Genomic DNA, 22,500 nt, shown 5'->3' with positions numbered 1-22,500 from the left:
AATTTAATGTAGCAGTAGGCAAATGGGAAATACAAGTAATTCTTTTAGGATCCTTTGGAAATCCTAGGTAAAACTCTAAGCTCCATTTCTACATTGATAGAAATCATGCTACGAATATGACAGCATACAAACAGATCTAAAATATTACTAACAGCTTTCTCATTTTCATGTTATTGTAAAGACTGTGCTTTAACCTATCACATACCTTATTATGCTAAAATAGCTTAAAACTGTATTTAACTAAAAAAATAATGATAAACAGATCAAAAGAAAACAAAATTACTTGTGTTGGCAATGCTAAACCTGACTAGCTGGATATCACACGGCAAAGTTTTCTCTCTAACATTAACAAAACATAAGTGCCTTAATGATCCTGTGTTAGTGTACAAAGTGACAATACTTGGAAAGCAGTAACCAGTGTAATCCTTATTTACAGAAACATAAAAGTAATACATACTGACAAAAACAACAGAATAGTTAAAAGAAACAGGTTTTCATACACTGTTCAATGCCATACCAAAAAATGTTTTAGAAGACCGGAAATAAACATTTAATAAGTTACAAAAATACAACTTTGCAAAGAAAACACTAAGCAGTATACTAAAAATATTACAGCATGCCTAATTCTTTATAGTATTGCCATAATATTATAAACTGTATCAATGGAGATGTTTTCATACTACTTTACTCGGTATAGAGTTAATTCTCCTACTTATATATCTACACTAGGCACAACTGTTTTAAGGCAGTGAGTCTATTTGCATTGGTAAAAGAATGCATTCTTTAATATAATAGCTTCTCATATTAATAAAACATTTCAATCCTCCTTACACCATTTTTCATCATTTCAGCCTCTGCAGCCAAAAAACATTTAATGAATAATTCTTTCTAAAAGAAAACTTTTTTTTCTTTTTTCTTTTTCTTTTTTTTTCTTTTATTTTACTACAATTTTTATCCCAGCATAGTGTGTACTTATAGCTGATACTACAAGACTACAGAACTCCCTAAAAACTGCAGTTTTGGGCTATGCAGATCACTGTCTTTGGGAATGTCTAATCAACTTCAAAACTAAAAATGGAAAACTAACAATTTATATCTTAAATCAACCTGCCTTTGTCTATAGCTTGGTTTTCAAATTGCCACCTCTTGTTATAACAATTGTACTTATCAGGCTACAGAAAAAACAGTGACATTTAAAGACAGAAACAGAGCAAAAGAAGAAAAAAGAGTTTTTGATCATTCAATTACTCCTTCATAAAATTGAGCATAGTCTGGTCATGTTAAAAAAAAAGTCTACACAAGAGGATTAGCACTCAGAGAGATGTGAGTATTATGTGAAAAAGTAAGGTTGAATCATACCACAATATTTCTAGAGACTAACACACATCTGTCAAGAATGTTTACATGCACTATAGGAGTGAATTACCCATAGTCAGAGAAAACAGAAATTCCTTTAAGCCTAATTTTTACACACATTCCAGCAGAAAAAAATGCAGCATTTGAGAGAATGCAAACAACTTTGCACAGATATGTAGTTTCATAATGGTATCCTTCACTATGAACAAAATAATTATGTTCACATACTTAACACTACCTCTATTGGTCTTAGAATATAAATATTGACTCTTTATATTATAGATATAACAAATACTACAGCTATAGTTTTGAAAATAACTTCAAATAAATACTTTCTTCAATACCCATGCATTACAGACCATGTTTTCTCACATACTACATGATATATATAATAAAGTACATAAATTAATGACTTTGCCTGCAAAGTATGTACTAGACATTAATCAGATTAATCACTATTTTTCTATGATTTACTATATTTTTTAATGACCTTTTCTCCCTCTGATGTATTAAGGGCTGACACTTGAATAACTTTACAAAGTCCAGACTGTGTGCCAACAAAAATCCAAGTGTGGGCTCCCAAATTATTATTCCATGCAACTGAAGTGGCTGCCATTAGAGGATAGCAAGCAACAGGTCCTGGTTCCATACTATTAGATCGCTTCCTCTCAGCCATCTCTGAAGCAGGAATTTTTGAGAAATCCTGAGTATTTTGATCAGTAAAAACTATGCCATATTTCTCACAAGTTTCCATATAAGTATGGGGCCATTCAATATATGTAGCTGGGCAGAGTTCATCACCATCATCATCATCAAATTCATCATCTGTGTCCTTGGTAGGGCGAGACTTCTTTAATTTCTTGTTCATTTTTGGGTTTGGCTTTTCAGCAGCCTTTGGCTTAGGTTCTTGAGGTTTAAAAGAGACCTGTGAGCCTTGGTCTAGGTCTTCTAATCTAACTGAAAGCAAGGGAACTTTTCTTTTTGATGGAAATTTATCATTCTCATAATTCCTGAATAGCTGTTGTTGTATAGTTATAACCACTTCACCAGCAGAGTCCCCTTGCACAACTGCATTCAACCACTCAGAACCAGAAAGGGACCAGACTGGTGCATTGGAAGATAAAACATTACGAGACTGAATCCCGAAAAAGCCACACTCACGGAAACTTGTGCTAGTGTTTGACAAACCATAGACATCATCAAATGATACAAAACAGCCTGCCCAATGTGCTAACCAAACTGCATCTAACACTAACCCTCGGCGATTAATACAAAGAGGCATATCTGTGTTTTCCAGATCCCAAAATTTATATGTTCGATCATTACCACCAGTCACAAGATTCCTGCCTCCAGTTGTATTGCAAAAAGCTACTACAGAACAAACTCCATTGTGAGCCTGAAAAGAATTTCTGGGGTATATTGTAAAATTACCATGCATGTCTTTAACATACAATAGGGGAGATTTGCACCTGATATCCCAAACACAGACAACACCATCAGACAATGCCCCTGCAATGTCTGCATGACCTTTTCCTTGATACCAATCTAAATGCAGGCACTGAGCCTCATCTTTGTACATTTTTCCTGGACTTAGGGTAACCTTAGGCTGCAACTGAAATATCTTCGATTCCTCATGCAAACCTAAGTCACCAGGGTGTGGAATCACATAAATGCGAATGAAGCCATCTGAAAATGCTGCAGCCAAGAGCCCTAGCCTCTTCAGTTGACTAGAGGCTAGTTCCCCTTGCAGATGTTCATATGCTCCAGACGGGCACCAAGCTAGTGACCAAACATTGCCAAATTCATGTGCAATGCCAAACACGAACTTCAAATGTTTACCTCTTTCTTTCCCTTCAGATGTGCATTCCCAAATCTGAATAAGACCTTCATGTAATGTAGATTTCAGTATTGGATATTCCTTCTCTGGAGATTTCAGAGTTGACAATGCCAGATACTGTGGACTCATGCCAAGAGAAACATTCTGAGGCAATGGACACCAGCCAGAAGATATGACTGGCCCACCACAAAAGATCACATCTGTTCCACCTACAGACTGGCCAGTAAACTGCTGTATATTAGTCCAGTCTCCTGTTATATTGTTTGTTTTACCTGCCTGTTTTACCTTGAACCTTGGACTTTGTTTCACAGATGGTAAAAATTTCTGATACTGCTCCTCATCTAACATGATCCATTTGTCCTTTGTTGTGAAGTATTCCAAGAACAGGTTATCCTCTGAAATGGAATCCTTCAAAAACTCAAAAGTCCATCTCATTGCTGGTTCAAAAGGCTTAAGCTGGCCTTGACTCATTCTACCATAACTTCTGGTCTGTCTATATGACTCCTCACATTCGTCATCAGAAAGATCATAATCACTCTCCTCTTCTGCACCTCCTGTAAGATCTAAATGAATGGTTGTAACATGACCCACCATCTCCCTTTCAGTTTGGGAAGTGTACTCACAGTTCTTGCACGTAAACATCTGTCTGGCTGCTGAATATGGACATACATGGAAGTGTGACTTTGCTTGTGGAATACTTGAAAAAATGAAAGTGCATCCTTCATTGCCACAACACCCATCTACACCAGTACTAAGCTGAGATTCCCACTTCAATACAACTTCTTCAGGAACATCTGCAAACTCAGGCTTTGAATAAAACTTGTCTGCCTCCAGCTCAATATTAAAGTCTTCTTCAGCATCAGAATTATCACTGCCACTTTCCCCAGTTCTATTTGATCTCCAAACTTTAAGCCTTTCATTGCAATTTGCTGCTGCCCTTCGTCTAGGCCGGGAAGCAGAGCTTAGAATCTCCTCAGTTTTCTTTTCAACTTTCTTTGGATCCACCTTTTTAGCTGCATGAACAGTTCTCATATGTGCAGGCATACAGTAGTAACGCAGTTCTTTATTACAGACTGTACATTTGATATTCACCTCTTCATCAGATTTCCCACAAGCTTCAGAATGTCTTCTATAACCAAGTAATGATCTAAAGAAATTGCTGCAGACTTCACACTTCAGTTTTTTCATATTTTTCATAGTTTTCTTTAATATTTCCTTTACTTCAATTTCAGTGAAAGTCTGATCCTCCCCATCAGGTCTTGCAAGGCCATTATGCTCAAGCTGAATGTGAAGGTTGAAATGGGCCTTGGAGTTGCAAATGACATCACACTTCCCACATTTAATTTCAATTTCTTCAACTGGTGATGACCGACTTTCAGTTTTACTTGATCGGCCCTTTTTCTTTGTGTTTATATTCACCTCATAATTCAGAGTTGTTTCTCTTTTGCTTACCACAGACATAGATGAGGCTGTTATATCCTGTGACTCTGTATCTGATGTTAAGATACTACCTATCTGACTGACATTAATGTCTGAATTATCATTCTCCTGGCACTCTTCTTGACAAGTGCTCGTCCTTCTCTCCTCCTTCACAAACAAAAGTGGTCTTGGAGCTGAACTGTGAGGCGGTGATCGTATTGGTGACTTCCCTGAGGAACTTCTTGGTGATTTTGACATACTGCTTGTTCTGTTTCTTGGTGACAACGAGTCTGTTACAACACCTGTCCACCAGTCTTTCAGTTTTAGTTTTCGCCCTCCTCGAGATACATGTTCAATCCTCTCCTCTTCAACTTTCAAAACCTTCACTCCCTATAGATGTATTGCATATGCTGTTCTCTACACAGTCAGGGGACTTCATGTTACATGAATTAATTTCTCTGCTATGTTTTAAAGACATAGTAGATGAATGTTCTGCTCCATTTTTTGGCATTTCATGTGTTTTATCATTTATTTCTATACTTGCTGTACTTCCTATATCTATAAAAGCCATTTCATCATTATTACTTTGTTTATCAAACATAGTCTCCAAACCATCTATTTTGGAATAATTTGTGTATGTTGTCTGTTGGTCTAATTCCCCTACAGTGTTACTGTATTCCTCAAAGGCACATATTGATACTCTAGATCTACTCTGCTTTATCCTTCCCCTACTTCTTCCTTTTGATCTTGATCTTGCATATCCTCTTCTGTATCCTCTGCGACGACTCCTCCCCCTTCCCTTCCCTCTGCTTTGTCTTTCTAAAACATTTTTTTGAGATATATCTAACTCTTGATTCCTAGTCTGACCTTCCTCATTAGACTCATCTTGAACATTAAAACTAATGTCACAATCTTCATGCATTTCAGTACACATCTCTTGTCTTTCACTGGTGTATAAATTATTCTCTGCTTCTGTGGTGCAAGGCTTTTGAATTTTGCAATTAACCATTTCATACCCTTTTGCTCTGCAGTTACTATCACTTTTATCTGGAGGAGATAAACTGGTAGCACAATTGACTTCAGTTCCTCCTATTTCAGCCTGTTCATCTCTTACTTCACCAAGGATTTCTCCTTTGATTTTATCACACACATTTCCAGCATTATCTTCTGATATACCAAGACTCACATAAATAGGAGGATATAGAATGGTACTATCAGGATTTCTCCCTTCTGCATCTGAAATGTTATCAGGCATCTCTATATAATCATTTTGGTTATCTGCACTGGTTGTACAGTGACTATCTTTCATTTCAGAGGTAATGCAATTATTTGGATCAAAGTTTATGCCCACATCAGTACTTTCATCACAATCTGCAACCTCCATATCTTCTACAACATTATCTGCATCGTTACCAACATCCTCATCTTCAGCTTCAGCAATGCCCATATCCACATTTCCATGTTTTTCACCTAAAGATCCATTATTGGCGTCAGCAAGGCTATCTTCCATTTTATAATGAAAACTAGTGTTCAGTTGTTCTGCACTTTGGTTTATGACCATATCACCTTGACATACATCTTGATTCTCATTATTGTCTACATAAGGCCTGACTGATGTAGGACTGCTTTTCCTCAAGGTTTGAGGATTCAATATTTGTTTCAAAATTTGAATGTGTCTGTCCTTCCATATCATAACACTGATCATTAGTATACTTCCCTTGCTCCTGCACTTCTTCTGTCTGACTCTGTACACTCACTTGCTTGACCTGGTTAATCACAGGTAACTGTTGAGTAATTTGGCTGGTAAATTCATGAGGAAAAGTTCCCTCAGGTACCGATGTTAAGGGGTAAGTCACAGTGTTGCCCAATATGGATTTTAGCAGGACAGGATTACTGCTAATGAAAGTCCCTGTAGAAGGGTCAAACTCACCTATAATGTGTGAGGTACCTTCAGTTACAGTGACGTTAAAATTAACATTTGTGCCTTCTCTTTTAATATGTGATTCATTTATTTCCTGTTCTTGTTCCTGATGCCCTTGTTCTTCTGTTACATAGGTATTTGTTACTTCCTTACTAGTGATTTGAGAGGTCTCTTCACCTTCTATACCTGTGTTTGCTGCAGGTGGCAAACTTGAGCATAATTCTTGTAACTGAGCAAAATTTTGCATTTCTTGTACAGAATGGTCAACTCCTAGTTTTTCATCACTTCTGGAGTGATCTCTGTTTTGTAAATTCCATTTCTGATCCTGGATGAGCCACTCTTTGTCTGACATTTCCTGTTCCTGACAAGTTTGTTCCACTTCCTGGCCTATGTTCTGTGACTCCTGGCTAATTTCTGGTGGTGTCTGAACTTCTGGTTCTTGCTCATCTTCATCATGGATATATTGTTCATTACCTGCATCTTTCTCATGCATCTGTTGGTCAGTGTCTATTTCTACTACACCTTGCCCTTCTGCATCATTATCAACTGTTATATGTGATGTTGGCTGTGTTTCATCTGCAACATATGGCTCTTGTTTTGAAATATGAGACATTTGATCTCCATTCTGATTTTGGCATGGTGAACAAGTAGCCAATGAGCTTTCATTAATTCTCTGATCAACATTTTCTGAACTTGGAGTATCATTCTGAGAATGCAAGGAGTCATTTATAGCTGTGTCTAGGTTGGAATTCTGTATTGATGAGGGCTCTTCTTGCACAGACACTTCTATTTCATTTGATGATGGCTCTTCTTGAACTGGTATAGCACTGTGAATTGGGCCAGATTGTTCATCTGCAATATGGTCAATAAAGGCTGGTCTAGTTTGTTCTTCACAAAACTTTTCTTGTGAATACAATACCACATCCTCTTTTGCAGGTGTCCCATGGGGTGAATAAGAACCTTCCAAAGACATAGATGAGTGAGTGCAAGGAGAAACTACTGATTCCCTATTAGAGTTACAGGATTCTTCATTTGCTGTATTAAGTGGCTGGGCACACTGCATAGGTTCTTGGGTATTTGAGTTAGGTAATTCTGCCCCTGGCATTGCATTGTGGGATTCCACTGTAAAAGGAGGAGTTTGCGAAGCTGGATTATTAACCAAAGATAAATCCATTAGTGAATGTGAGGAAGAAACTACTGGTTGTATATCAAGCTTATCTTGTTTTGAAGTTAAATCCTCCTTTTCATATGGTACAAGTTGCTGCTTTGTTGAGTGAGGAGAATTTTGGTCTTTAACAAATGAGACATTTTGTGTTGCCAATACTGGTATTGCATCTTGAATTTTTGTATGAGTGTTGCTTTTTGCAATAGATAGATCCAAACATGTGTTTGAATATTGTCCAGAAATCTTTGTATTACCATCAAACTCTCCACTGGACTTGGAGATTCTTGAACTTTCATTTGAACATTCAAAATTTAATGGTTTAGCTTTGAATATCTGTAAAGAGGGAGTGGAAGTCCAATTTCCATGACATTTAATTCCTGTTTTCCATGTCCTTTCTGTGGGTATCTGACCTGGAATTGACACACCAGCGAGTGATATCATCGACAACTTTCTTCCTTTTCTCCCTCGGGAATATGGTTCTCCCTTTTCAAGTGTGATACAGGTTTCATTGCTTCCCTTTCTTGCAACTGTCTCTCTTGCTTTGTCAGATTCATGAACAAGTATGTTTTTAACTTGAATTTTTTCAGTTTCAACTGTATTAGAATCAGTAGACACAACTTTTAAATCACGAAAGGGTATTTTTACATTGTCTAAGTGAAGATTGACTGGTGAATCTACTGACATTTCCTTATCATCCTTGGTAACCGTAATGGATACTGGGATATCAATTCTATTTTCAAGGGCAGATGTAGGACGAGACCTTAGAAGAGTAGGTGACTCTGAACAATCTGTATGTCCGGATGGTTGCATATTTGGCATGGCACTGTAAGGTCTTCTTGGCCTTTCTGATGGCATCAAAGGAGTAATTGTTACTGTGGCCCCACCATTAACGACTGTTTCACCATTATCCTCCTTCTGGCTTTTAAATGATGCACCACACAAAAAAACCTTACTGTTTGGGGTCAAACTTTGTGCACGCAGAGGAGTGTTAGCACTAGTCTGAGGAAAAGAATCTGTCAGAGTGCGGCGTCTCTGTATACGTGAGTAAGTTCTCAATACTTTTGATGGTTCAATACTAGGTATAACCTCACTTGTTTGCCATGGATATGCATGTTTCTTATTACCACTCACTAATAAAGTTGAAGATGATTTTGTGCAAGGAGGGGATAATGATCTCATTTTGTGAGACTTTGATAATCCATTTTCATCTTCAACAGACAAAGTTTTAATATGCAGAACAGATTTATCAGCTGAGCTTTCACCTACCCTTGGAAAAGTATTATCACTTAAAGAAGAATTACTTACTTCATGATCACAGGATTCTGGGCGATATACTCTGAGTATGCCCACACTCTCACTATCACTACATTCAACTTGGGGTCCATCTTGAAGTTCCAATGAACTATCTGTACGTTTTGTGACATCTGCAGGTCCTGAAGCAGTATTTAGGTAAATTTTGCCTCCGGATTCCTCATTACTAAGATGTGAACTAGCAGAATTGCTTCTTTTGTTCACAGAAAGCAATAGACTTGGACGTCCACTGGCAAAATTTTTGTCCTCTTTAAATTTCTTTGAGTCGCCAAGTTTACGAGTCTCTTCCATCATTCTTGTGGCCTCTTCAAATTTCTTCTGGGCTGCAACTTCTCTTTGTTTCAAGGCTTCTTCCTTCTCTTTCAAAGCCAACTCTTGTTCCCGTAGTGCACGCCATGTTCTTTGCTGTGCTTCCTCTTCTTGCTGCTTAACAGCTTCTTCTGCCCGCCGGAGTTGCTGAGCTCTCTCTGCTAATTCTCGCTTTTTAATGTGAACAGGAGCTGCAAACATTTCATTTTCATCATCTTCCCACATACAACACTTTGCATTACCATAACTGGATTCATCAGGAAGCAATGGTCTTTCAAATGTTGGAGTACTCTCTTTCTTTGAAAAACTAATATATGGTGTCTTCATATTATGCACAAAGTTGGCATTATAAGACTGGTCCCTGCGAACAGGTCTGCCACCAGATGGATACACTTCAGTTTTCACAACAGGCCTTGGGTAGGAAAACATAACTGGTGAATGCCGGACTCTTCTTTCATACTTTGGATGAAGCCTGCCATCTTCCTCACTTTCATCACTCGTGTAACCAGCAGTATAGGAAACTGTTGGTATGTATTTCCTACTCTTTGTCGTTTCATAAACATTCCCACAATGTTCCTCAGAATATTTTCTTTTAACTCCTGATGTACTAGGATATACAGGTGACCTAGTACCAATTTTCCTTACATATGACCTCATTGGCTGATTATGTGTTGGTCTAAAGAAGGGGTCCTCTGAAGGTATAGGTTCTCTGATATCTTCTTTCTCACCATATAAAACTCCTGTTTCTGGGTAACCAGATATCCTTATCGAAGATTGAGAATCTATATCATACACTTTAAGTATTCTTGGTTCCCCTGGATTTCTGTCTTTTACTCTATGAAATGCTGAAGGAGGTTCATATCTATGTGCTGTGTCAGGTATTCTATTTTTTTCATAATCAATCAATCTATGTGGTTTAGGAACTGAATGATGAGTTTTTCTTGATGAGCTTATATTATATGTACTTGGACCCGTTCCAGATATATCTCTATGGTGAGTATGATTCTTTGGCACATTATAGACAGACTGGGAAGTCTGATGCTGAGGTAAGTAACAATCATTTAAGGACGATTCTGATTCATGTGCAGAAGAAACCAAAATGTAATCTCTCTGCTTCCAGTGACGTTCATTTGTTGATTTCAAAGCTACTTCCTCCTCAACAGACAATGGATTGAAAACATGACCATTTCCAGATCTTCTTCTCTCAGAATCCTCTCCCTCCACAACCCTTCTCCTCATGTTATAATCAGGTACACTTGCATCTAGGTTACGAACACGAATATTCACCCTATCGTCACCATGAATGTGCATCATGTGGTCATTCAGCATCCTGCCTGTTGCAAACCTTTTACTACACAGCTCACAAATAAAAGCTTCTTGTGACTTTCCCAGGCAATGTTGAAAGTGCTGTATTATACCAGACATGGATGGGAAAGTAAGATGGCATCCTTCCATCGGGCAGGTGGCACATCCTGATACACTGAGCTCATGAACCCACTGCCTTTCCATCTGGTCTTGATTAACAAACCTGAAATGGGGATTGAAAATAATTCATTCACTAAAATGATGGCTTTACTTTAAATATCTGGTAGGAAAAACTATAGTACCTACAAAATTTTACCAATATTAGATTTTCAAAGTGCAAACAGAATAAATAGTGAAGACAAGCTTTTAACCTAATTGGCGCAGTTGGCAAGAATAAATGTTATGCCCACTGTAATAAGAGTTCATCTATTGTCTTTACACATTGAAGGCTCTACAAGTGCTAAGACACCAAGGAGTCAGTTATTAGTCTTATCTATCTCACCTGTTTACCCTTTTCCTTGGTTTTTGGAAAGCTTTATCTATATTATTTTATTGCCATTAATGTAATTAATATTTTAATAATAACTCAATAATCATATCAATAAGAATAATAACAATGTCAATATCAATAGTATTAGAAAGAAAAACACATTTTCCCACAAATTCAAAGAATAGGAAAATCAGGCACAGTCACTAGGGCTTACTGATAAACTCTTTGGTAGCTGTGCACATGTGGAGCCATCTGTATGCAACAAAATTCCCATAAAACTACAGGGGACAGTACATAAATCCAGTCACTGGGTTAATAAAAAGCTTAGGAAGGTTAACAAAATTCTTTGCAATTATTATTAAAAAAAAAAAAAGATAATGCTGAAAATAACTATAGAAATAATAGGAATGAAGGACATCTAATCTTTATTTTCACACTGCCATTTAAATAGTATAATGAAAATAAACATTCTCATATATCACATACAATCTAACTAGATCTTGCAGGTTGGGGTTAAAAATTATTTCAAACATATTATCTCCCTAAATAAACACATTAACAATAGCTTTACATACTTACTTAAAAGAATGATGATCTTTGGTTTCAACACAAGTTTCAGACATTTGAAAGTCTCTTCCTTCCTCTTCTTCAGCACCCTACAAAAAGAAGATATTTGTCACACTGTCCTTTATAAAATTGAAAAATTGAATATGTGTTTGGGATATAATTTATGAACTTGGTTACCTATGTCTTGTGAATAAAAAAAAATGCAATATAAAAACAGTGCTTTTGGTTGAATGGTTTTGGAGCAACACCAGCCATTTTAAAAAAAACTATGGTAAACAATCACAAAAGTGTTCAACAAAACAATACAAGACAAATGTTAACAAAAAGTAATAATGAAAAATGGAAAAGAACAGTACAGGCTAGATAAACTAACTGGATAAAACATGACATTAATAACTGTGATAGATTTTAAATTTTTTTTATGGCCTTTTATGTCATGTAAACTAACAAAGTTTTTAAATACAAGAACAGTTTAATTAACATATTGGACCATCTATAGTGTATTCATTCTGTATATATAGGAGCCCCTCCCATCCCGGTGGATAATCAAAAGACTGCAACACTGTATTGCAACTCATAATTAACCAGAATATTGGACTCCTAATCTGAGAACAGTTATTTCTTCTTCACATATTTAATTTCCATTAATCATAACTACATTTCTCATACACCATTAATTACACTAATAATGGCTAATTTGATCAAGAAGTTGAAATTACCAATCAGATTTGTTATTTCTGTTTCTTAACAAGTTTATATTTATCTCAATTCATATTTCCTAGCTTAACCCTTTGCCGACGGGTGGCATGTACGCACATGCCATGGCATGGCGGGACTATCTGCCGGGGGCACATACACACATGCCATAGTGTATGTATGGACATGCCATGAGTTTTTTTTTTTTTTACAATCATGGTAAAAGATTATTTTTCTGCCACTGAAAGTGTGATTAAGATGGTTTTAACACTTTCTCATTTTTACCATGCAGCAAAAACAAAAACAAAAACAAAAACAACAACAACAACAATAACAATAATAACAAAACAACAACAAAAACACACAACAAACAACAAACCGACGATTTCAACTCCATGATGCCACACACTGCTTATTTTATTTGGACTATAGACCAAATAATGATCAACTATGGAGTCTATATAACAACAAAAATATCCTTCAGTCTTGATTTATCAGGAAGTATGGCAAGTAGAGACTTTAGAAAATAATGAAAACTGAAAATACAACATATCTTCGTAGTATTACGAAGAAACGGCATGGGATGTTGGTATTTGGCATTAGTGGTCGCGCATGCTAGGGCGACGATATAAGCCCCAAGCAGCGAGGCCCGGGCCACTATGAATACTACCCATCGGAAAAGGGTTAATGTATCATTAAGCCAATGCTACAATGTGATGCTCATTGCAGTATTATTTTGTGAAATGTTTCTAGATAAAGATGACTCCACAAATGCTAAGCCATCAAGGTGTAAATTAGCAGCCTACTTATTCCTGCTTGTTTATTCTTTTGATTCCAGTATTTCTGTTTTTCTTTCTTTATATTGTGTCTGTATCTGCTTTTATAACTTCTTGCTTTTTTGTTTGTGATTTGTTCTGGATAAAATTAATTTCAGATAGACAGAATACTAAAAACTTTCTTTTTTCACTTTCACTCAGGAAATAAATCTAAAAATATAATACAATAACTGACATATCTGTCTTGTCATCATGCTAATAGGGAAAGGAAGTGTTTCAACTAGTATAAAAGTTAGTTGTAAATTAGTGCTCTATTATCGTAATAAAAAATAAAAAAAAATCATAATTGACATAAACCAATGGTCTTTACCCCAAAGCTGAAAGCATGGTATGTACGTACATGCCATGCTCACTGTGAGTTTACTTTATTAACTGTTTTACACATAGATGGCTACACTTGTTCTAAGTCACCAATAAGCCAATTACAAGTACTACCTGTCTCGCTTGTTTACACTTTCCTTGATTTTATCTTATATTGCTATTACTAATGTCAATGACATTAGAGTAATTGTAATGTCTATAATAAAAATAACCCCATTAATATTCATAAAAAATATCTACCCCCCCAAAATTCAAGGAAAGGTGAAATAAGGTTAGGTCACAAGGTCTACTTATTGACTCCTTTGTGGCTCTGCACTTGCAGATCAATCTATGCGCAGAGACATTTCACAAACATTTCTAAAATGGGCACAGCATTTTCTGGTGAAAATGAGTTAATATTCACTAGTTATTTGATGAAGCTTTAGTTGAGAAAGTTAGAGTTCAAGTATTAGGTGTAGTTACTGTCACTCAAAACAACTCTTTGGAATTTACATTATAATGACATGTTTCAACTGATAATAAGAAAAATAAATAAATCCTTTACAAATGATGCCAGATATAATGCAAGAATAAAAAAACCCAGTGGCAATATGAGTGACAGAGTAAATATAAATAAAAGACAGTACAGCAAAAATGAGGAAAGACATGACAATGAAGATTTAACGGTCTTCTGTACACATTAATAAAGTTAATACCATATTAAAGTTTAATCCAAATCCAAGGATGCAAGACACACCTGCCAGATGCACAAATCAGTGTGATTATCAGTAACTTTGCTGTTTAACACAAAAGGGCTGGCATTTGTGTAATAATAATTAGCAGTCACCCAATATAATTTTCATATTTATTGGTAACGCTGATAATGAGACATTTGCTACAGAGAAAGAGAAATAATATTCATACTGCAAGATGTAACCCACAATAGTAAAATGGAAAACAAGAGAATTCTGGAGACTACAAACACAGAATTAAGATGTCAAACTTATTTATCAACCAATACGTCTGCATTTCAATTGAAATTTGGAAATATATTACTTGTATTACATCATAATAATCACTGATTACTAACTGTACATATAAAACAATATAATACATATAACCCTGATAGCTGGATAGCATTATAATAATACGATACTATATCTGTGTTAGTGTCAACAATACGTAGCAAGACTGGATGTACACTTCACACCCCCATCCAAGCAGCTGCCCTTCTCCTTGGGCAGGACGCAGATGTCACCCGGCTTTCTCTTTTCGCACAGGGATAAACATCCGCCCTCGAAGGGAACCGCCGCATAAAAGGACACGTCTGTAAGGCAGAGAGGGAGAGACACGGCAGAAAGGCCAAGCCACACAGGGTCCAGCTCCACCACCTCGTCCTCCACCCCCTTTTCACTGACCCACCCAAGTCCATCTCTCGTCTCACTCACATCTGGTGACGCGGTACTCCCAATCTCTCATGTCACTCATATTCTGGTGGCTTGCGGGGCCACTCGCTTACATCTGATGGCAGTGGTGTTCAAGAATCTCACATCTGATGGCAGTGGTGTTCAAGAATCTCACAACGCCGACACAAATGCACCTACCACCATGCTCCTCGCCGATGCCTGTTGCTGATCTACCGACAAGCTACTCCTGTCTAAGTGCCTCCTCGCTACTATCTCCTCTTCTGACCCACACCATGTCTGTCCTACTTCTTCGTGCTGACCACTCACACCTGTGCTACCCTCCTGACGAAGTCGCTGAAGATGTATCCTCGCACTCTACGCCGCCACACTCACCAATCCGGCTCACCTACCTCGCCAAGTCTTCGCGAACCCTCGTCAGCACAGCGATGAAGTGGCAGTTCTACCTACCACCACCAACACTTCCTTGTCATGGCATGTATGTACATGCCATGGTGTATGTATGGACATGCCATAAGTTTTTTTTTGTTACAATCATGGCAAAAGATTATTTTTCTGCCACTGAAAGTGTGATTAAGTCGGTTTTAACACTTTCTCATTTTTACTATGCAAAAAAAATAAAAAATTAAAAAATGCAACTAACCGACGATTTCAACTCCATGATGCCGCACACTGCTTATTTTATTCAGACTATAGACTGAATAATGATCAACTATGGAGTCTACATAACAACAAAAATGCCCTTCAGTCTTGATTTATCAGGAAGTTTGGCAAGTAGAGACTTTAGAAAATAATGAAAACTGAAAATACAACATATCTTCGTAGTATTACGAAGAAACGGCATGGGATGCTGGTATTTGGCATGAGTGGTCGCGCATGCTAGGGCGATGATATAAGCCCCCGGCAGCGAGGCCCGGGCCACTATGAATACTACCCGTTGGGAAAGGGTTAATACCTTACTTGACACGTTACTCTTCTTGTGACATATTGTTCTTATTATGCTCTCATTTTTCTTGCAATTTAGTAAGATGATTGACAAACACATTATCATCCTCCTCCTTAGCCCTTTTACTGGCCTGGTACACTTATATTTCAGCTTCTGAAGACGATTGACCCTCCTCGCTACTGTATGTTGCACCTCAGTGTGAAACCTCTGCCACACCCACTACCCTGGCACGCAATGACCCTAGCGACAGCAGATCACCAGGAACCATCTGTAGATACCGAACAGAACCTCTACTGCATTGTTTCAAGCTTTACAGTCGGTTCGAGGACGAGCCTTGTGCGTGGCCGGGCGATGTCAACAATACATAGCAAGACCAGATGTACACTTCACACCCCCGTCCAAGCAGCTGCCCTTCTCCTTGGGCAGGACGCAGATGTCGCCCAGCTTTCTCTTTTCGCACAGGGATAAACATCCACCCTCGAAGGGAACCAACCACATAAAAGGACACATCTGTAAGGCAGAGAGGGAGAGACACGGCAGACAGGCCAAGCCACACAGGGTCCAGCTCCACCACCTCGTCCTCCACCCGGAGACACGGGGGTCTCTTGGGGGGTCTCATATCTGTCTTCAAGAATAAACCAGCAAGCTAAGCCCCTTTTCACTGACCCACCCAAGTCCATCTCTTTTCTCACTCACATCTGGTGACACAGTGCTCCCAATCTCTCGTGTCACTCATATTCTGGTGGCTTGCAGGGCCACTCGCTTACATCTGGTGGCTTGCGGTGGCCACTCGCTTACATCTGGCGACAGCAGTGCTCCCAACTCTCGTGTTGCTTACATCTAGTGGCTTGCGGTGGTCACTCGCTTAGTTAGTACAAATAAGATATATAACTGGCTTCAAAATAACCTTTGAAGTTATGGGCAAATAAATATAATGTATTCATAACATCAATTCATAATTGGGTTTTCTCTGACAGGTCTTCCTTACGTGTGATCAGGGGGCACAAGTAGGGTAGTTTTCTCAGGTTGTTGCCACAGGATCATGATAGCAAACTACCATGCAGTTTTGCAGTTCACTAGAATTTAAAGATTACGAAAGTTTGGACACTGAATTTGAAATCTAACAGTGAAGTTATTAAAAGTTTTCTTTTTTATTCAATTAAAATATTGCTTATGATAGGAATATTTTACAACCTGGAAAAAATGTTGTCTTTTCTGTGTTTGTAGAGTCTGGAATTCTCTTTTTTTCCATTTTACTGTTGTGGGTTACATCCTGCAGTATGAATATCCCCCAACTTATTACATACTGATGAATTTTCACAAATATCTTTGACATGAAAATGTCAGAACTTATTGCATAATTAACTAAGAATTGATGAGGTTGTTATTACATATCAATACATGATTGGTGGGATTAACAAGCTCCTCCTGTGCATGTGAAGGATTTAAATTTGAGCTTAAAAGTTAATGCTAGTCCAGGTGTATTAACCCAAAGCCAATGGGCATGGCATGTACATACATGCCTTGCCCACTGTGAGTTTACTTTATTAATTGTTTTTACACTTTGATGGCTACACTTTACTAAGTCACCAATGAACCAATTACGAGTACTGCCTGTCTCGCCCGTTTACCCTTTTCCTTGATTGACGAAAATATTTTACCTTATTTTGCTGTTACTACTGTTCATATCATTATAGTAATTATGATACCTTTTTCCCACCTATTCCAGGAAAGGTGAAATTAGGTAAGGTCATGAGGTCTACTAACTGACTCATTTGTGGTTAAGCAGCAGCAGAGCTAATCTATGTGCAGAGGCATTTTACAAAAAAAAAAATTAATGAGCACAGCATTTTCCCTGGTAGCATGTGGTTAAAAGTTGATCCTGTACACTGCCACTGCGCATGCGCACTAAAGATTTTGATTAAACTTTAATACGGCATTAACTCTTATGGCACATACAGAAGACTGTTAGAAATCAGTATCTTCACATGAACATAACAATGAAAAGGCAGGATGTATAAATAAAAAGAAACAGAAAGTATGCAGAAATTGAATAGTTCCTGACAGGAAAGAGAGAGAGAGAGAAATGGTGAATGTCAAAAACATCAGATATGGAGGCAGAGGAGAAAGAGGGAAGTTACATCAAAATTAGGGGACAAAGAAGAAAACAGAAGAATGCAAAGGAAATTGATGAAGTGACAGATCATATCATCACTAGTAACAACATTGTGCATAATCTATCTTACAGGATGAAGGAAAATGGCAGGTTGGTGGTGGCAGTGATGGTGGTGATCCTGAAGAGAGGAGAGACTCACTACAACAGATGATCCAACTCCTCCACTCTTTTGGCTAGGTCTGCACTCTCTCTCCATGATTCCTGTTGCTCTGGCGACCTCACTGCTACCAGAGTCACTGCTTGGCTGTGGTGACTGGTCTAAACGGTGCATTATCTTCAAGTGCTGTTGAATTTGGTCTGTTGTCACAATAGCTTGGCAGTGGTTGCACTCAATGATGGCATCTTCACATCTCTGTTGAGACAGCAGGGAGAGAACTAAGTACAAAAAAATCATCAAAGCATATAAAACATATTCTAAACCTTGTGACTAATACACTTATATAAACTTTATTAACTGTGTAACAATAGAAAGATCTTATTCAATGGCTCCTACCCTGGAAGATGGCATTTTCTTTTTATCAATTACAGGGTATGACATCATCTAACAATAAGATTCACTCTCTTCTCTGGACACCATAATTTACTTCACAACTAAAAAGGAATTTAGACATTTAAAACATGATAATAACTGAAATATACAATGTATGATTTAGCTTTACATCTGTATATTTTTGTCAAGAGGTTAAAAAGAAAATTACATTCCTATCAATTTTTTTTTTAATATAATAATAAATAGGTGTGGTTATATATCTTGTCATAAACAAAACAAAAAGAAAATCTAATCAGGCAAATCAATCCATTTCCTCATATTTTACTGTTAATTCATCCTTGCCTACAAAAGCTTTGGTATGAGCCATTATAGAGTAGAAATTGGAATAACTAACAATAGCAAACCATATCCCACAAAATTTAAGTAAAAATAATTTTTCATTTTTCAGATCTACAAATTAGGTGATATAGCAAAATCCTTCATAATTGTCAAAAAGGACTCCAAAACGCAACAAAAGAATCCATTCGCAGAATATTCCATATCATCATCAATATAACCAGCTAACAGAGAAATATAGCAAAGTCTAATAATTAATGATTACAAACCATCTCAAATATAAATATATATGAAAAACTTACTCCTGTGCAGTTGACATAGTGATTCTGAATCTGTGTAGCTCCATGGAACATTATACCACAATTGGGCAGTGGACATTTCACATAACTTTTTTCATACAACTGTGCATTCCAATCTGCTAGCTGTTCACAACTGATGCTCCTACGTACACCATATTCAGAATCATCGTCCTGAAAGTGAACAATGTTATATACCTGCATAAAATAGACTGGAAATAAATATGTAGTTATTATATGTGAAGTGAAGGAAAGATTTGCACAGAAAGTGGGAGGGTAAAGAATAGGAAAGGGGGGAAGAAAAGAAAAGAAAAGAAAAGAAAGAAAAGAAAAGAAAGAAAGAAAAGAAAAGAAAAGAAAAGAAAAGAAAAGAAAAGAAAAGAAAAGAAAAGAAAAGAAAAGAAAAGAAAAGAAAAGAAAAGAAAGAAAGAAAAGAAAAGAAAAGAAAGAAAAAAAGAAAAGAAAAGAAAAGAAAAGAAAAAAAAGGGAAAGAAAGGAAGCAAAGGAATGGGTATGATGAGGGAATGGAAGATGAAAGGAAAGGAGGAGAATAGAATAAAAGGAAGCATCAGGGATGAAAGAAATGAGAGAGAATGGAAGAGAATGAGAAGTAAAGGGAAAGCAGGGTAAAAGAAGGAAAGGATAGGAAAAATGAGAGAAAAGGAGGGAAGATGGTCAAGAAATATAAGATTTGGAAATTAAGCAAGAGGAAGGAGAAGTATAAGGACAAAAGGGAGGAGAGGAAGTAAAGGAGGGACTAAAAGAAAAGGAAAGGTGTAGGAAAAAAGGAAGGAATGGAAGAAAGGTGGGAAACAATGATGACGGATGGGAAGATGTGAGGTAGGCCTAGAGAAGTGGAGTAGACAAGACATTATTGAAAGGAAAGAGGATTTAATGCAATAGACAATGATAGGGAAAGCAGAGATGACAATAGATAGTAAAAAAAAAACTAAAAATGTATAAAATTGATGAAAGGAAGAAGAGTAGAAAAAAAAGTATTTACAATGAGATGGTTATATGGCAATTTAAAGCTCAAGTCATGCTGAACTATATATAAAAATACTAATCAATCAAATCTAACACCTTACTATTCATATCTTATTGTCTTTACAAATATTAAAACATACAATTCTGACTGCAAAGTTTAACAGTGGTAAAAGCTTTCAACACCACCCTCCATTTCTGTACACTAAAAATATCCTCAAAAATATCCTTTTAAAATAGAAACCTGGAAGAAAAAACAGAAGTGAGTTCATTAACCCATCTATAATCTACCACTCCTCTACCTCATCTCTTGGCCTGGATGGAGGAACAAGGTCCATGCGTTCTGATATGAAGTGAGGTCCACCTGCTATGTTCCTGCTTGGTCCTGGCTCATTAGGACCACTATCTCCATCCATGCTTTCTGAATGTGACAGAAAAGATTCATTAGCAGGCTAACAAGGCTGTAGGAATAATTACCATTAATTTATTCAGATTGAATTACACCTATTCTCATTTTTTTTTTATCTGAAATATTGTTCATCATTTGTGGGTATTTAAATCATTTGGGGTATCATAATACAATCCCGAGTAAAAAAAAAAAAAGGACGGAACGGTGATTTTTTTTCTCTCATTTAAAATCCCACGCTCGAAATTACACCTTTTCCCTCACCTAAAACCCCACACTCATATATGCACAGTCCTGCACACTCCACGAGGCACTACACCAGTCGTACATACATGTGAAGCACACGTTTCTTCACTCCTCGTCCAAACCCTCGTGGGCACAAAACACAAATTTAAGACACACTTGGCACCAGATGACAAGACATGCCCTCCCATGTTACAGCATCTGGCTGTATACCCAATGTCTTAACAACTCAACGTAAGCAGTCTGAATTAGTGCACAAAATTATTACACACACAAGAGGCACTTTGCAGTTTCCACGAGCACCTGTGTAGTTGTTTTAGAACACCTGGTCATCCCAAAGCGGGGATTCGAACCTGGAACTAAGAAGGGGAGATGCCCACAGCCTTCCGCCCATCGAATCCACGCGGGTGACCCAACACCCTCACCACTTTTTTTCAAGGTCAATTTTTAAAGACACTAAAGTATGCAGCTCACCTATCAGATGCGACAATGCCACCTAATACAGTCTTAAAAACGTTAAAAAACGTCCGTTCCCGTTATTGGACCAGACTTTCCCAATATGGCTTCGCATTGACTAGGGAGGAGCCACGTGGTCGGTGCTGCCATCTGTTGACGCGGTCTTGAAGCTCGGGCGAAGTGGCACCGGGGTTGCGTCATCAAGGATAATCACTGGGATTAGGTATTCATTCAATTGTGATTTTGTTGCGTCGTTTACTATCATCAGTGTAACTGCTATTATATTCCCTGCTCTTATTGTGATTTGTTTTTTGTTATTGTTATTATTTTAGTTATTAATGTTATTATCATCATTATTATTATTATTATTGTTATTATTATTATTATTATTATTATTATTATTATTATTATTATTATTATTATTATTATTATTATTATTATTATTATCATATATGTTATTCTATTTATCAAGTATTATTTTATTAGTTTTACTATATTATTATATTATTTTAATTTGTCATTTATGTTATTATTGTTTGTTGTTTTGCTTTGTTTTGTTTTATTGTGTTTTGTTATTTATTATATTATATTATCATTGTTATGTATATATCATTATTATTATCATTATTATATTCATTATATTATTATCATTATTATTATTATCATTATTATTATTATTATTATTATTTTAATTGTTATTATTATTATTATTATTATTATTATTATTTTCATTATTGTTATTATTATTATTATTATTATTATTATTATTATTTTTTATTATTATTATTATTATGCTAGTATCAGCAGTAGTAAAATTATTCATTTTTTTGTTGTTATTGCTTTTGTTACTAATACCCTTATTGTTCTTACTATTTCTGTTATTATCAATCGTTTTTTTATCGTTGTCATTATTATTAAAACTAATGTCATTATTGTTATTGTTATTGTTATTATTATTATTATTATTATTATTGTTGTTGTTGTTTTTGTTTTTGTTCTTGTTCTGGTTGTTATTTCTGTTGTTGCTGTTACTATTATTTCCACTTTATTATCTTAATTGCTATTATCATAATCTTTATCATTATCATCATCATCGCTATCACTATCACTATCATCACAATTTTTATTATCATCATCATTGATATCAATATCACTATCATCATTATTATCATGATCATTATCATCATTATTATGATCATTATCATTTTTGGTTTTATCATTCTTTTATTGT

The 22,500-nt window shown here is 36.5% G+C and overlaps 2 protein-coding genes across 3 annotated transcripts in view; both read right to left on the bottom strand.

Annotated features, from left to right (window-relative positions):
- Positions 1-5,013, bottom strand: part of LOC119572366 (general transcription factor 3C polypeptide 2-like) — a 6,244-nt gene extending 1,231 nt beyond the window's left edge. Inside the window, exon 1 of the mRNA XM_037919436.1 lies at positions 1-5,013. This exon is cut by the window's left edge and continues 1,231 nt beyond it. Coding sequence (XP_037775364.1) covers positions 1,820-4,870 — 3,051 coding nt within the window. The 5' untranslated portion in view covers positions 4,871-5,013 and the 3' untranslated portion in view covers positions 1-1,819.
- Positions 4,408-21,392, bottom strand: LOC119572365. 2 transcript variants are annotated; one of them, XM_037919435.1, is made up of 6 exons: positions 21,288-21,392; positions 20,467-20,585; positions 19,187-19,354; positions 18,198-18,410; positions 11,693-11,769; positions 4,408-10,846 (listed from the first exon to the last, which is right to left on the bottom strand). In XM_037919435.1, exons 2-6 carry the CDS (start codon positions 20,578-20,580, stop codon positions 6,202-6,204), a joined length of 5,217 nt encoding a protein of 1,738 aa, XP_037775363.1. In that variant the 5' UTR covers positions 20,581-20,585; positions 21,288-21,392; the 3' UTR covers positions 4,408-6,201. The 2 variants fall into 2 exon arrangements, with proteins under 2 accessions (XP_037775363.1, XP_037775361.1); XM_037919433.1 differs by having other exon boundaries at positions 6,070-10,846; positions 18,129-18,410.
- Positions 21,393-22,500: the final 1,108 nt, after the last annotated feature.

Source organism: Penaeus monodon, chromosome 4, assembly GCF_015228065.2.
Source record: "Penaeus monodon isolate SGIC_2016 chromosome 4, NSTDA_Pmon_1, whole genome shotgun sequence".
Lineage (NCBI taxonomy): Eukaryota > Metazoa > Arthropoda > Malacostraca > Decapoda > Penaeidae > Penaeus > Penaeus monodon.
This window is presented reverse-complemented; position numbering and strand designations above follow the sequence as displayed.

What these genes read in the sequence shown, in the direction of transcription:
- LOC119572365 (XM_037919433.1), bottom strand. Translation starts at nt 20,580, where the DNA reads ATGGATGGAGATAGTGGTCCTAATGAGCCAGGACCAAGCAGGAACATA. An exon ending in ACTATGTCAACTGCACAGGA is followed by an intron (nt 18,411 to 19,186) that starts GTAAGTTTTTCA and finishes CTGTCTCAACAG; the next exon opens with AGATGTGAAGATGCCATCAT. An exon ending in CTGCCATTTTCCTTCATCCT is followed by an intron (nt 11,770 to 18,128) that starts GTAAGATAGATT and finishes TTCTTTTTGTAG; the next exon opens with GGTGCTGAAGAAGAGGAAGG.